The sequence below is a fragment of the Neofelis nebulosa genome, chromosome 10, assembly GCF_028018385.1.
Source record: "Neofelis nebulosa isolate mNeoNeb1 chromosome 10, mNeoNeb1.pri, whole genome shotgun sequence".
In the NCBI taxonomy this organism is placed as follows: Eukaryota; Metazoa; Chordata; class Mammalia; order Carnivora; family Felidae; genus Neofelis; species Neofelis nebulosa.
This window is the reverse complement of record NC_080791.1, coordinates 6,676,351-6,689,955: the sequence shown is the minus strand read 5'-3', so window position 1 is coordinate 6,689,955 and position 13,605 is coordinate 6,676,351. Positions and strand designations below refer to the sequence as shown.

Here is a 13,605-nt window from a genome sequence, read left to right as displayed (position 1 = left end):
AAGATTAAATTGGACCATTTTAAATATTTGCTTTGAGAGTCACATGCACGATGTCATAGAGTATCTTGAACTGACTTTAAACACCAAAGCCTCAAGAAAAGCTCAGAGCCTTCCTCACTGGTGGGGGCTGGAGACCTGACTAGAGTGTTGGCCAGGGTCAAAACCAGGGGATCACACAAGGCTCAACTGAGCACATTTGCTGGGGGCAGAGGATCAACAAGCTTGTTCACGACAGCTGGAACATGACAAGGATTCCACAAGGATTCAAACTTCAGGACTATAAGGTTCTAATTACGGAATCCCCTGGCATGTTTCCTGGGTCTGAGGAAACACAGGCATGTTTGCCAATTTTCTGGGACTAGGGACATGCCCACGGACTCACCCAGCATACTTGCTGGGCCAGAGGCTCTCCCTAAATGTTCAGTAGTGCTGGGGCGAAGGAGATGACTTACATGGTCAGGAGCTAAGTAACATATAAGAATACTGAGTAACCAAGTAAATGTATGGAAGTTAAATGGGAAGCCAGGTCCCTTACTGTTGGGAAAGGTAGCTAGAAATATGGACAGAGAAAACAACAAATCCTATGATGTTGGACTGGAACTGAAGAAATCTATCGGTAGGTAGATTAATGGGGTTAGGGCAGGAGAGGGATTCCTTTCTTAATAGTCTCAAAAAACAAACAAACAAACAAACAAATCTGTATCTACTTATTAGGAAACATGAGACAAACCCAAAGTGAGGGCTTCTAAAGAACAAGTGGCTATATTTCCCTTCTTCTGATGCTTTTAGCCTAAGGCCAACAGAAGAAGGGAATAATAAAGATCAGAGAAGAAATAAACAATATAGAAACAAACAAACAAACAAAAAACCCAGAACAGATCAATGAAACTAGGCGCTAGTTCTTTGAAAGAATTAATAAAACTGATAAACCCCTAGCTAGATTTACCAAAAAGAAAAAAGAAAGGACCCAAATAAATAAAATCACAAATGAAAGAGATTACAACGAACACCACAGAAATACAAACAATTGTAAGAGCATAATATGAAAAATGATACGTAACAATTTAGGCAATCTGGAAGAAACAGATAAACTCCTAGAAACATACAAACTACCAAAACTGAAACAGAAATAGAAAATTTGAACAGGCTCATAACCAGCAAAGAAATTGAATCAGTAATCAAAAATCTCCCAACAAACAAAAGTCCAGGGCCACATGGCTTCCCAGGTAAATTCTACCAAACATTTAAAGAACAGTTAATATGTTTTCTTCTCAAAGTGTTCCAAAAAGTAGAAATGGGAGGAAACTTACAAACTCTTCTATAAGGCCAGTATTACCTTGATTCCAAAACCAAAGACTCCAATAAAAAAAAGAATTATAAACTAATATTCCTGATGAACATGGATGCAAAAATTCTCAACAAACTACTAGCAAATCCAATCCAATAAATAGTACATTAAAAGAATCATTCACCATGATCATAGTCCTGGGCTGCAAGGAGGGTCAGTATTTGCAAATCAATCAATGTAATACATCACATTAATAAAAGAAAGCATAAAAACCACACGATCCTCTCGATAGATGCAAAAAAAAGTATTTGACAAAGTACAACATCCATTCTTGATACAAAACTTCAACAAAGTAGGGATAGAGGGAACATATGTCAACATTCATAAAGGCCATATGTGAAAGACCCACAGCTAACATTCTCAATGGGGAAAAACAGAGCTCTTCCTCTATGGTCAAGACCAAGACAGGGATGTCCACTCTCACAACTGTTATCTAACATAAGACTGGAAGTATGAGTCTCAGCAATCAGACAAGAAAAACAAAGCATCCAGGGGCACCTGGGTGGCGCAGTCAGTTAAGCGTCCAACTTCAGCTCAGGTCACGATCTCGCGGTCTGTGAGTTTGAGCCCCGCGTCAGGCTCTGGGCTGATGGCTCAGAGCCTGGAGCCTGCTTCCGATTCTGTGTCTCCTTCTCTCTCTGCCCCTCCCCCCTTCATGCTCTGTCTCTCTCTGTCTCAAAAATAAATAAATGTCAAAAAAAATATTAAAAAATAAAAATAAAAAAAAAACAACCAAAGCATCCAAACAGGCAAAGAAGTCAAACACTCATGATTTGTAGACAACATGATATTCCATGTAGAAAACCTGAAAGACTCCACCAAAAAATGCTAGAATTGATACACAAATTCAGTGAAGTCACAGGATACAAAATTAATGCAGATATCTGTTGCAGTTCTGTACACCAATAACAGAGTGGCAGAAAGAGAAATCAAGGAATCGACCCATGTATAATTGTACCAAAAACCCTAAGATACTTAGGAATAAACCTACCAAAGAGGTAAAAGATCTATAGTCTGAAAACTATAAAACACTGATGAAAGAAATTGAAGAAGGCACAAAGAAACAAAAACATTCCAAGCTTATGGATTGGAAGAACAAACATCATTAAAAAGTCTATACTATTTAATGCAATCCATACATTTAATGCAATCCCTATCAAAATACAACCAGCATTTTTCACAGAGCTAGAACAAACAATCCTAAAATTGGTATGGAACTACCAACAACCCCAAATGGCCAAAGCAATCTTGAAAAAGAAAACCAAAAGGGGAGTTATCACGATTCTGGATTTCAAGCTATACTACAAAGCTGTAGTCATCCAGGAAGTGTGGTACTGGCACAAAATCAGACATGTAAGTCAATGGAACAGAATAGAAAACCCAGAAATGTACCCACAATTATATGGTCAACTAATTTTCAAAAAAGCAGGAAATAATATTCAATGGAAAAAAGACAGTCTCTTCAGCAAATGTGTAGGGAAAACTGGACAGCAACATGAAGAATAAAACTGGACCACTTTCTTATACCATACACAAAAAAATTCAAAATGGTTGAAGGACCTAAATGTAAGACACGAACATCAAAATCCTATAGGAGAACACAGGCAGCAACCTCTTTCACCTCAGCCATAGCAACTTATTAGACACATCTCCAGAAGCAAGGGAAACAAAAACAAAAATGAACCACTGGGACTTCATCAAAATAAAGACCTTCTGCACAGTGAAGGAAACCATCAACAAAACTAAAGGGCAGCCTATGGAATGGAAGAAGGTATTTGTAAATGACATATCGGATAAAGGGTTAGTATCCAAAATCTACAGCAAACTTAGCAAATTCAACACATCCCCCCAAAAAATAATCCAGTTAAGAAATGGGCAGAAGATATGAATAGACACTTTTCCAAAGAAGACATCCAGATGGCTAACAGACACATGAAAAGATGCTCAACATCACTCATCATCAGGGAAACACAAACCTAAACCACAATGAGATACCACCTGATACCTGTCAGAATGGCTAAAATTAACAACAGAGGAAACAACAGGTATTGGCTAGCATAAGGAGAAAGCAGAACCCTCTTACACTGTTGATGGGAATGCAAACTGCTGTAGTCACTCTGGAAAACAGCATGGAGGTTCCTCAAAAAGTTAGGAATACAACTAACTACCCTATGACCTAACGGTTGCATTATTAGGTATTTACCTGAAGGATGTAAAAATACTGATTCGAGGGGCGCCTGGGTGACTCGGTTGAGCGTCTGACTCTTGATTTCGGCTCAGGTCATATCTCACGGTTCATGGAGTGGAACCCTACACTGGGCTCCACACTAAGAGCGTGGAGCCTGCTTGGGAATCTCTCTCTCTCTCTCTCTCTCTCTCTCTCTCTCTCTCTCTCTCTGCCCCTGCCCCATTCATATTCTCTCCCTCTCTCTCTCTCTCTCTCTCTCAAAATAAAGAGACATTAAAAAAACATACTGATTTGAAGAGACACATGGTGGGGCGGGGAGAGGAGCAAACCATAAAACAGACTCTTAACCAAAACCAAACTGAGGGTTCCTGGAAGGGAGGTGGGCAGGGGGATGGGCTAGACGGCTGATGGGTATTAGGAGGGCAACTGTTGTGATGAGCACTGTGTGGTGTGTGCAAGTGAAAAAAAGAGAAGGACAAATGCCTATACTATTCAAAAATACGAACGTCCTAAGGAAAGACTAAAGAACTGTTCCAGATTGAAAGAGACTGAAAACGCATGACAATTCGAGGCAAGGATAGAGAATTACTAAAAGGCAGATGTGGTAAAATGTTACCTGTGGAAGCGTGTGAAGGAAATATGGGAATTCTTGTAGTATCATTACTTTACTGTCATCTTGAAATTACATCTAAAAATATCTACAACATGTAAATAAGGTCAAGGCAAGACTCAGAATTCAACTACAAGGTATGTATTATTTTTACTCGGGAGTCTGTGTTTCTTGGCCTACTTTAAAGTAATTTATAATAATTAATTATAACTAAAAATAATAAATGTATCCAAAGTCCAACCGAGTTTTAATGTTTCACTATCCACTTAAAATTTTTTCACAGTACATGAAAAGAAAAAGTCTATTTTATAACTAGCATCAGATTGTTATATTTTTATAACCAGCATTTTTTTATAACTAGCATTTTTATAACTGGCGTCAGATTTGTTCCTCAAGGAAGCAGTTTCAAACCATCACAAGTCCCATATACTCTATCCAGCAACATCAGACGGAACTGAAGGTGTGTCACTTTCCCTGAACTCACCATGTGCAGGTGGAGGGATTTAGCAGGGTCCAGCATGCTGGAATCAATTAACATTAACAGTCTCCTCCGAATGTCAGCTGCTCTGAACGACACGGTACTAGTCTGAGCGGTAGTTACACACATACACAAGAACTTGAGCATGTCGAGGAAAAGTAGATCTTGCTTTGAAAGATGTTCTTCAGCTAAAGGATTCATGGCACCTGAATAAAAAGCACTTATTAAAACTAAGAGAGGGACACAACACACATATATTGAACATTAACTCAAACATTTTCCAGTCTACAAAAAAAAAAGAGAGGGATGAAAGTCTACGGAAAGCAAAATTATGGTGAAAGTGATTAAACACTAAAAGCTTCAAAATTCTTCATGAAAAGTTACTCTAGGATTCTGTCATCAATAAATAATCTATACAAACATTCACGGAAGCACTGCCAAGTACAGCGAAACAGAGAGGAACCCACACTTCTGACAAAAAAAAAAAATGGTCACGTGAGTTATGGTACATATGTTAATTTGGATACTATGAAGCCATTAAAAAGTACAATGATCGGGACACTTGGGTGGCTCAGTCAGTTAAGCATCCTATTTCTGCTCAGGTCGTATCTCACAGTTCGTGGGTTTGAGCCCCGCATTGGGCTCTCTGCTAACAGTTCAGAGCCTGGATCGTGCTTCAGATTCTGTGTCTCGCTCTCTCTCTGTCCCTCCCCTGCTCTAAATCTCTCTCTCTCTCTCTCTTGCTCTCTCTCAAAAATAAACATTAAAAAAAATTTTTTTAAGTATAATTACCAATAAAGCTTAATGAAAAAAAATGCTCACAGTTGTTAAAAGGAAATGAAGGCATAAAAAAACATGTGAACGGTTGATGCTGATTCCAAAAAGACAAAAAAGGTTAAAAGCGATGGCCCCAGGGGTGTTTTCACTCTCCTGCTTTGTTTTCCAAGTAATCTATTTTAAATTCCTTAGATGAAGAATAACACAGGTAACTAATAAATTCAATTCAAAATCAGAGAAATCCAAGGTACACAGAAGGGAACCAATCCCAGCAGACTATAGAAGGGAAAATAAAATGGGCAAAAAATTGGTATCTCTGAGGCCTTTCGTAATGCCAAATCAATACAAAGGGAAAAAGAAATCCCAAGCAGTAAATGCGTATTTACCAATAGTATTTTGACCCTCTCCAGATACGTTAGCATCACTAACACTGCCGGCAGGGTAATCACTGAATAGACTCATGGATGACTGATCCTCCGCCTCCATCAGACTTTCGTCAGGATCATCTTCCACTGATTCCACTTCTCCATAGTCAAACGGCTTTCTGCTGAAGGATGCCTTCAGAGAAGAAAAACAAAGATGTTTAAATTGGCTTCTTCCAGAAGCATGTTTTAGTTAAAATTCACCTAATCAAACAATTCAACATTCACATGTATGAATGCTGCAGTATTATTTCTATTAAATGTCTAACAATAGGGGCGCCTGGGTGGCGCAGTCGGTTAAGCGTCCGACTTCAGCTCAGGTCACGATCTCGCGGTCCGTGAGTTCGAGCCCCGCGTCAGGCTCTGGGCTGATGGCTCGGAGCCTGGAGCCTGTTTCCGATTCTGTGTCTCCCTCTCTCTCTGCCCCTCCCCCGGTCATGCTCTGTCTCTCTCTGTCCCCAAAATAAATAAAAAACGTTGGAAAATATTTTAAAAAATAAATAAATAAATAAGTGTCTAACAATAAAAAATGGATAAACTGTAGTATGTATATACAACAATGATATGCAAACCTTAAAAATAATTTCTTACAATAAGCTTTATAACACCGAAATGTCATGAACATATGGGGAAAAGTATAAATTGGTATGACTTTTTGAGGAAATTGACAATATCCATCAAAAAGTAAAATTCGCATTCCTTTTAAACAAGCAATTCCAGTGCTAGAATTTATTCTACATTCATGATATACACACATACTAGTAGACAAAAATACAAGAATCTTTACCACAAAACTCTCTGTAACAACAACAAAATAGAAACAACATCTAATGCTAAGGTCAGATGGACTAAAAATACATATATACCATTCCCATATAATGAGATACAATGCTACTTTAAAAAAACAAGTAGGAGCGCCTGGGTGGCTCAGTCAATTGGGTATCTGATTTCGGCTCAGGTCATGATCTCGCAGTTCGTGAGTTCAAGCCCTGCGTCCGGCTCTGTGCTGACAGCTTGGAGCCTGGAGCCTATTCCAGATTCTGTGTCTCCCCCTCTCTCTCTCTGCCCCTCCCCTGCTCGTGGTCTGTCTCTGTCTCTCAAAAATAAATATACATTAAAAAATAAATAAATAAATAAAAAACAGCAGCATGTAGCAACATAGAAAAATGACCAAATTACAGAATATTTTTCATTCAACATACATTTGAGTATGTAATGTACGTGCCAGGCACTGTTCTAGACTAAAGAATACATGTAGCAAAAGCCCATTTGTATGGATGGAAGAAAAGTCAATGCCATGATGAGAAGGTGTTGTTCGTCTGACACAGTTTTTGTTTTTATTTTTAAAGATAAACAATTATTTTGAATTCTGGTATAGTGTTACATAGAAATAAGTGTAAGCCTGGATGATTACTTTACAATCATTCAGTCTATTACTAATTACTGAAAAACTAAAAGCCAACCAGTATGTACTGATATTAAGAAGCAAAGAATATATTCCCCTCCAAAACCAAATAACTTCAATTTCCACATTTAAAAATACTTAAGGTGCCATATATCGTGAGATGAACACCTACCGAAGAGAGGTATCAACGAAAAAAGAATCAAAGAATCAATGAAACAGGGTGGTAAAACACGCATACTTACTAAACTTCTACAAATATCTGCAATATCATTCATTAGCTTTGATGTCAACAATCTCAGGAAAAATCCAGATGCAATCTTACTTGGACTGGGCTGTAATGAAGACAAAAACACAAGCAAACAAAAAAATAAAAACTTATTCTTGGCAGACAATATCTTCTCTATCTTAAATGAAATACCAATTTTCTTTGACACTGGGAATTCTCTATCATGAGAAGCATGGATGATCAGTTTACTATCAGGGCCAAGATATAAACTGCATCAACAACACTAACCTCTTTTCTTAGAGTAATAACTACAGCACATTTAAGTATATTGCGTATAAACATTAAAGTAAAATACTGACTACTGACCCTAAACACAAGTGATAACTGTAAGTTTGAATTCATACTTCCATTTCTCTCCTTCCCCATTTACAGAAAAACACATTATGTTTTTTTAGTTAAAAAAAAAACAAAAAGAAAAACACATTATAAAATTAAAAATATGTGCTGGTAATATTGTTATGTAGCCATGTAGTTATCATTGGCTTTCGAAAAACTTGCTTTCCAACTGTGACTGACACTCTGGCCTGGCTCAGGTACAACTTAGGCCTATTCCAAATCGAAACAAAGATGACACAGAGCAACACTCTTTGTGCCCAGGGTTCTACAAGACTATCTGGGCAAAAGAGAACAAGGCATGTGCTGGAGGTCTCTATCTTCATGGTGCTCACTAGCCCCGGTACAGTGGTATGCACCTCACATGGCCACAGTCAACAAGTTTTTACTAAATGAAAGAAAATACGCTGGCCATAAAAGAGTTGCCTCTGTAGTTGTCTATAAAAGTGGTAATCCCAGAAACCTTCCTGAAATGATGAAATTCGTTCCTGAGAAACTCAGATCACCTGTTGCTTTATTCCTGTGGATGCTACCTTTATTTACATTCCATTTAATTGTAAATTACAAATGGACCAAAAAACAGTACCACCAGCACCCAGTTATCCACCACGCTGAGTGACCACATAGTGAAGTAAGAACACCTTACCCTGGTACAGTTAGACAAGCAACGTGTACAGAGATGCATCAAATTTCTCAGCGAGACAATCCTAGATTCTTCATGGGGCTTATTTTTAAACACAGTGATACTTTCTCCGGCACACTGCATGAGAGACTATTGATAAAAGAAGAAAAAATCCAAACTCTAGTTAAAATGACAGTTTAGGGATTGCTCTTCAAAGTCTACTTAAGAAATAAAATTAGTGTTCTTAAGTTATACTTGGCTATCCAGAGCAAATAAAAGTCATAGTAACAATTAACAGTGTTTTTAATGACTTAACGTACACTCTGTTCTCCTTACAAACCACACGCTGACAGAACAGGACTCAGAGATGAAAGTAAGTTTCATGTGTCCAGCAAAACTGCTTAACACTCAGTCAAGGATTCTTTAGGATAACTAATCACAGAAAAAAATGTTTAAAAGTGCCCATACAAGTCAGTATTTTTCTTTAACAAGATTAAGTGTTAACGTGATACTATTTCAATTACTCTACGTATAGTTGGGTTAAAATCAAGTTTTAAGGAAGGATGGATAGTTCCATTTCTCTCAGACAGCATAAACCAAAGAGAAAAGGTTACCCTATGTAGAAGTTTTTATGTTTTCTCAAGCAAATATACCAATTTCCCCAGGAATACATTGCACTCATATTTATCCAGAATGTGAACAGAATGAATTCTCATACCTTGGCTTTCTGGAACAACTCTGATTTATATGCTTCCTCTTCAGCTATTACACCCATGTAACAATAGCAGCCAAGAACACCCACCACAAGACTTGAACATCGGATAAGCGTTTCTGCATCTGTAGACTTCAAGTGAAACAAGAAAGAAAAAATATACACGTTTCACAAATAATTTTGAGTACCACAGTTATCTTTTGTAGGAACAAATCTTAAGTACACATTAAGAAACTAGTTAACTGATTTAATAGTGGCATAATTGTGATTATCTCTAAAAACATCTAAGAGATCCCTGCGGAGTTGTGATAAGTAGAAATCTTGGGAAAAACAAAACTATCTCCTAATGGCCAAGTTAGGCATCTATCTCCTCTTACAGTAGCACAATGTACTGTACACAAAGGCCCTTAATATTTGAGGTGCAGTGGAAAGAAAAAAAATAATACACAAATAAAAGTCTATAACTCTTTGAATAGGAGTAGAAATCAGATTCATATAAAGAGATATTAAAATGACATTTTGAGCTTCAGAAAGGTAAGAACCCCGACTTACTCAGCTTTTTAGACTCTAGAAACTAGCACAAATTTTGCAAGTAGCTATCACTCAGCCAAATTTACACAATTATTTACAAATCTGCAATGGCTACACAGAAAAATAACATTTCCAGATTGCTCTGTTCCTATATTGTAGGAAATGTCATTTTAGGGGAAAACACAGAAGGCTGTATTACTTTGTCACGAAAATGGTTACAAGCGTGATCTAGCAGAATGTCAGTAACTAAGGATAAGACATATGAAACAGACACACTATCTCTTCTCTGGTTCTGTGGGTCATCATCCCTGGCTACCGAATTCACTCCTCTGAGTAACTTGCAGATTTTATTTTATTCAACAAATATTTCACCATTTACAATATAACAAGGCATTGTGGAAGATCCAAAGATTAACAAAAACACAGACGTCCTTTAAGGAGATTTACAGCATGGCTTGAAACATCTGCGTATAAAACATACACACAAATATCCATGGGACAAGGAATATACTAAGAGTTACTTTAAAAAGAAATAGTAGGGGCGCCCGGGTGGCTCAGTCGGTTGAGCATCCAACTTTGGCTCAGGTCATGATATCTTGGTCCTCGAGTTCAAGCCCCCACATCAAGCTCTATGCTGACAGCTCAGAGCCTGCAGCCTGCTTCAGATTCTGTCTCCCTCTCTCTTCCCCCACTCACGCTCTCTCTCTCAAAAATAAAACATTAAAAAAATTTTTTTTGAGAAATACTAAGTACTGTGAAAATCAAAAGATGAATTATTATGGCTGAGATTATCTAAAAAAGGCTTTAGCAGGATTTTGACATGTGGATGATTTTGAACACACAAAAATGGGTAGAAAGATATTTATTTCACGTCAAAAATAACGGGAGTTTCAGCAAGAGAATGGTACACACAAAGAAAATTTGTGATCTTTTTTTTTCTTTGAGAAAGAGAGAAAGAAAAAGAGAGAGAGAGAGAGAGAGAGAGAGAGAGAGAGAGAGAGAGAGAATCTCAAGCAGGCTCCATTGCTAGCGTGGAGCCCAACACCCAACGCAGGGCTCAATCTCACCACGAGATCATGACCTGAGCCAAAATCAAGAGACGAACACTTAACCAACTGAGCCACCCAGGCGCCCCAAGAGAATGTGTGATCTTAAGACAGTGAAGAAAACGATTTATGAGAAATTACGAGTGACCTCTAAACTATGGGTGACTGCTAGATCATTTATTACATTTTATTAACACTTCTCCCTCTTCAAGTGTCACCAAGATCTTTTAGATCAGTTTAAATGATGTTCTTGTCTGTTATTGTAACCTCTCCCTCCTCTCAGTTGAGAGGTTCTTTCTCATCATATAATCCCTATGCTCCAAACCATTATTGTTCCCCACGCACCCACACAAAGAATTCTACTTCTTTAACATCTACTGGAACTCCTGGTACAAAAGAAACACAAATTATTCTTCTTGGGTCTTTCTGCTCTTGTAGTAAGTCTTCCCTATTTGTACGCATGTACTGTCACTATGCTTTTTTTAATTAAGCCTGTCACCATCCTCAGGGCCCCTTCTGCCTGTTTCTCCTTCCTGACAGTCCACCAAAGTTGAGTCAGATGTAGGCTTTAGTTCTTCTGAAAATCTCACCTCAAAGGAGTAGTTATTTAGAAGCTGTTCTGATAACCCCAGAAGACAGCGATCCAGTGATTCCTTGAGGTTCTGGTGGACAGAAATGCCTCCACTGGACTGGAGCTTTTCTACGGGACATTCCTTCACAATGGTTAAGAAATCCATCTTGTCGAAAGTTGTCTGAAGAAACAGTTCTTCAATTTCTGAGAACGAAGACTCCTCTGCATCTTTGTGGTGTTGTTCACTTAAAGAGAGTAAGACCTTAAATGTACAATCAAGTGACCAACTGCTTCACCTCCACGCAGCAGCAATATATCACAAATGAAAACTTTAACTTAGCATCTACTTTACAGACTGCTTACACAATTAACGGATTAATCTTTCTAAAGGCTTCTCGGCTTTGGAATGGCTACGCTCGTGAACCAGCTTTCATTTTGCAATAGCAAATTCCACTAACACATGGATGAAAGACACATAGGTTATAATTTCAAAGGCAAAGTCAGAAAACATTAAAAAGAAAACATTAATAGCACCAGGTACAAACACTAAGATAAACATTATCTGAAAACACTTTCCTTTTTTCCGCTTTGATTTCTCCAAAATGGAGGAGTTTTTCATGCTATGCCCTCTCAAGGGAGATCAGGAGTCTTAATACTAGTGAGTCATTTTCCGCCACAGTGATAAACAGGGGCCTCTTGAGTCAATCAACTAAAATGAGGTTTTTAGACTTATTTTTACTTTGACCTATCCTCCATTACCATTAGTTTTAAAATGAACAGATTTTACATGGCATACAAAAATGGGTCACATCTTTAAAAAACTCATGTCTTAACCACCCATGATAACTATTCTATTTCTTCCATTGGCCTGAGTTGCCATGCTATACTACACGGCGTTAAAAACCAGTTGACAGGATCTAAAATTATAGAACGCAGATGACTATCACTGAATTAAAAGCAGCTTTTTCCCTGGCTCAGAGATGGAATTTTCTTTAATTGATCAACTTAGTTCATAATTTTTAAGACGTAGCTACTACCCTGCTAAAATTATCATCTTTGTAATTAACAGCCATAGCTTAAACGAATACAGAACTCTATTAGATAACATACCATTCTGGCACTCTTTGGAAAAAATTCATTGCAGCTTTAGAGTTTTTCATAGTGAGACTCACAAGAATTTTCTCGAGCGCAAGATGAGGAAAATTACTACAAAGGAAAATTAAAAAAAAAATCTTCACTTAGAAGACCAAAACCCATTGAATGCATTGTTTATACTTAAATATCCATGTTTGGTTGTAAATCTTGACATCACTTTCTTTCATCGTTACTGAATTTTTTAACATCTAAAACAAGAATTAAGAAGCATACGTTTATTTTATGTTACTATAATTTTCAATACTTCCTGGCAGCAGACTCATCTAATTTTTAAAAATTGTATCTGAAACAGATTGTGAAACTAAAACAAAAGCACTAGGACCCAGAAAATCCCACCCTCTACTCCTTCAGTCCTGACCACCAGCTGTGGAAAGGTTACAGGGTCAAGCTGCTCCCCGTTCTGGGGCTTAAGCCCCATTGTGACTGTCTCCAGTTTCCTCCCCCCATTAATTTAACACCCGTCACGCACAAGATACTCCCGTTCTGATTCCGGGATACGGCTGCGTCAGACATACATGCAGATGAACCTACTCACAGAAAATCACAAAGGAACACGGAAGTGCTCAAAGAATTATAATCCGTATTATTCAGGCACATCCCCCTGTGTTCTCAATATCTCAGCAGAGATAAAAACAAAGTAAAAGGACAGGAAGACATCCAAGCACAAAGACACAGAACACTGGAAAAACAAAGGGACTGTTTAATATCTGGGGTAAGGTCTCAGAAACCCCACATTACCACTGTGCGACAAGCCATCGAGTATCAAACAAGCACAAGCCTCCGGTACCTCCCCATACAAAAAGGAGCTGGATGCTAATGAATTCAAATCACCTGTGAAGAACTGGGGGCGGCTCGGTACTGTCTTCAAAGTCATCCTCTAACTGATAGAATAAGAGCCATTTCATTATCAATTCCTTTAACGAAAAACTTCTATTTACTTCACATGTATTCTGCTCCACTCCTGTCTTTACTGTTTCTGGAACAACGCAGATGGTCAGGGCCAAAGTCAAGCAGCACACTGCAGAACTACAACAAAACAGAGGGCGCTGTTGTTAAAAATAAGCTTTCCCCCCACCACCACCCTGGGCCCAGTCCTAATAGTTCTATGTTTTCTTTCTGCA

At 38.1% G+C, this 13,605-nt stretch overlaps 1 protein-coding gene across 11 annotated transcripts in view; it reads right to left on the bottom strand.

Annotated features, from left to right (window-relative positions):
• Positions 1–13,605, bottom strand: part of ATM (ATM serine/threonine kinase) — a 131,349-nt gene that overhangs the window by 87,157 nt on the left and 30,587 nt on the right. For all 11 annotated transcript variants that reach the window (XR_009249437.1, XM_058686671.1, XM_058686669.1 and 8 more), the window contains 8 exons: positions 13,316–13,510; positions 12,440–12,535; positions 11,349–11,574; positions 9,188–9,313; positions 8,494–8,619; positions 7,471–7,560; positions 5,788–5,959; positions 4,631–4,830 (listed from right to left, as the gene is read on the bottom strand). Coding sequence is in view for 10 of the 11 variants with exons in the window: in XM_058686671.1 (XP_058542654.1) it covers positions 4,631–4,830; positions 5,788–5,959; positions 7,471–7,560; positions 8,494–8,619; positions 9,188–9,313; positions 11,349–11,574; positions 12,440–12,535; positions 13,316–13,510 (1,231 nt within the window). In the remaining variant the exon portion in view is untranslated. The remainder of the gene's footprint in view (positions 1–4,630; positions 4,831–5,787; positions 5,960–7,470; positions 7,561–8,493; positions 8,620–9,187; positions 9,314–11,348; positions 11,575–12,439; positions 12,536–13,315; positions 13,511–13,605) is intronic.